This window comes from Protobothrops mucrosquamatus, unplaced genomic scaffold (assembly GCF_001527695.2).
Source record: "Protobothrops mucrosquamatus isolate PMUCROS unplaced genomic scaffold, P.Mucros_1.0 scaffold10019, whole genome shotgun sequence".
NCBI classification, from domain to species: domain Eukaryota; kingdom Metazoa; phylum Chordata; class Lepidosauria; order Squamata; family Viperidae; genus Protobothrops; species Protobothrops mucrosquamatus.
This window is the reverse complement of record NW_015395806.1, coordinates 1-2,168: the sequence shown is the minus strand read 5'-3', so window position 1 is coordinate 2,168 and position 2,168 is coordinate 1. Positions and strand designations below refer to the sequence as shown.

The following is a 2,168-nucleotide window of genomic DNA, read 5'->3' as shown; positions in this document are numbered from 1 at the left end:
TCTCAGAGAAAAGGTGGCGGAACGCAAACCTGGCCACGCCCTCATCAAACCCTAGGACCGCCCCTTTAGAGAACAGGAATGCAAGTAAAATTTGGGAGGGGCTATTTCCGGTGTGGGAGGGGCTATTTCCGGTGCGGCCGGCCCGGAAAAAGGTGCCGGAACGCCGTTCCGCCGCGTTCCGGCTGAAAAAAAGCCCTGATTATAAAACAGATCACAGGTTGGGTATGGATACCCAACCTGTATGAAGTAGTACAGCTGCCCTGTCAGTGTAATCACTCAAAGAGAATATTTGTTCTTAGAGAAAAAGTGAGGTGGGACGCAAACCTGCTTTCACCAGAATCTCATTCCTGGGCTCATAGGATGTACAATGGAATGATCTGGATTATATGGACGCTAAGCGAGACTTCACCTTCAACAAGGATGGTTTCAGGGACATGCCAGACATGGTGAATGATTTCCATTGTGATGGTCGGAGGTATGTCATGATTGTGGTAAGTTAATGAATCCTGAATTCTCCTTTGAGGGGCTCACAGCGGTTGAAAATATTGCTGTGTGGAAGTTGACCTAGATCAGGTGTCAGATTCTGATACTGCTGGCCTGACCCAAAAGAGGTAGATAACATTGAATGTAATTCCAGAAATGATACTAATTATAATATTCTGTCTTTGCTTTGCAGCCCTCTCATATGTTGCATGCTCTTGAAGGGTTTGCAAAATCTGCTAGTTTTGTTCCACAGAAGTAGATGATGCAGTTCTATGTCCAGCCCTCCCTAATGCAGTGAGTGAGTCTTTTGGAAGGAAAATGCAATCTAGGGTCTTCCAGTTTAGGAAGGATTCCTTGTTTGGCTGGAGATTCTCTAAGGCAGAGTTCCTTGTCACATGTCAGCCTATATTTGAGAAGGCCCAATCAGTTGCTAGAAGTATTAGAATGTAATTCAATGTCTTTATGGTAATCTAACAAAATCTTGAATGCTTGTCAGTATTTCAACTTATACCTAACACAACCAAAACAAAGTTGTTTTGAGCTGCTTTCCAGCTTTCTACTTTTCCAGGACAAATATATTTTCTCAGTATTCTTCCCCTTCCCTGAGTCAAATGAATACAGGTAGTCCTCGACTTACAACAGATTGTTTAGTTGAGTGCTCAAAAGTCACAACCACACTGAAAAAAGTTACATATGACCGTTTTTCACCATTATAACCATTGCATGGTCACATGATCAAAATTCAGAAGCTTGCCAAATGACTCATATTTATGACGGTTGAAATGTCCCAAGGTCATGTGATCACATTTTGCAACCTTCTGACAAGAATAGTCAATGGGGGAAACCAGATTCACTTAACAACCCTGTTACTAATTTAACAAGTGCCGTGATTCACTTAACAACTGTGGCAAGGAAGGTTGTACAATGAGACAAAATTCTCTTAACAAACGTCTCGCTTAGCAACAGAAATTTTGGGCTCAATTGTGGTTGTAAGTCAAGGACTGCCTGTATTATATCACATTTGCAAACTTTTCATAGGTGGGGGTCATATGAATGGAAAAGTTATTTCTGTTTGAGACAATGAAGAAAGTAGCTTTCTCAAAGGAGCCTCTACTGAAAATCTGGAAGGGAGGCAGACAGGTGATGGTACAATATCAGTGTGGCTTTCTTACACATGTCAGTAAGATTGGGTTGGTCTGATTTTTTCCCCTCCCCCAAAGGATTTTGGGTTTTTGTTAATTGTGAAGGGATTAGCTTAAGTGGTATTTTGCAATTTCAGTATGGTTTTTATTTCCAAATGGCAGGAATCAACACTGTAGATTTTTTAATAATAATGGAATAAAGGGTTGGGAAACTGCACTCAGCCCTGAGGCCTCAGATTGCCCATCTCTACTTTTTAGAGTAGAAAGGAAAATTATACAGACCTAGAAAGCAAAGAGAACTTTAGATGTTCGTGTATTTCGACTTTTAGAAAAGCAACAGCAGTATGAATGACTTTCCATACTCACGTAATGGGTTGCTCTCTTTATGACCTTTTAATGTTCCATTCATGTTTTGCATTTAGAATGTGATAATCCACAAGCTGTGTGCTGTTGCCCAACTTCAGTAATGGATGTTCCTCTTTCTCCTAAAATGTCAAGTTTGCTTCTGTTTTTCACACTGTTAAAATGTCATAATCTGGACTT

General features: G+C 40.8%; 1 protein-coding gene across 1 annotated transcript in view; it reads left to right on the top strand.

Annotated features, from left to right (window-relative positions):
- LOC107301101 (lysosomal alpha-glucosidase-like) overlaps positions 1-491 on the top strand; it is a gene marked incomplete at its 3' end in the record, with an annotated part of 6,574 nt that extends 6,083 nt beyond the window's left edge. Inside the window, exon 4 of the mRNA XM_015830365.1 lies at positions 360-491. Coding sequence (XP_015685851.1) covers positions 360-491 — 132 coding nt within the window. The remainder of the gene's footprint in view (positions 1-359) is intronic.
- Positions 492-2,168: the final 1,677 nt, after the last annotated feature.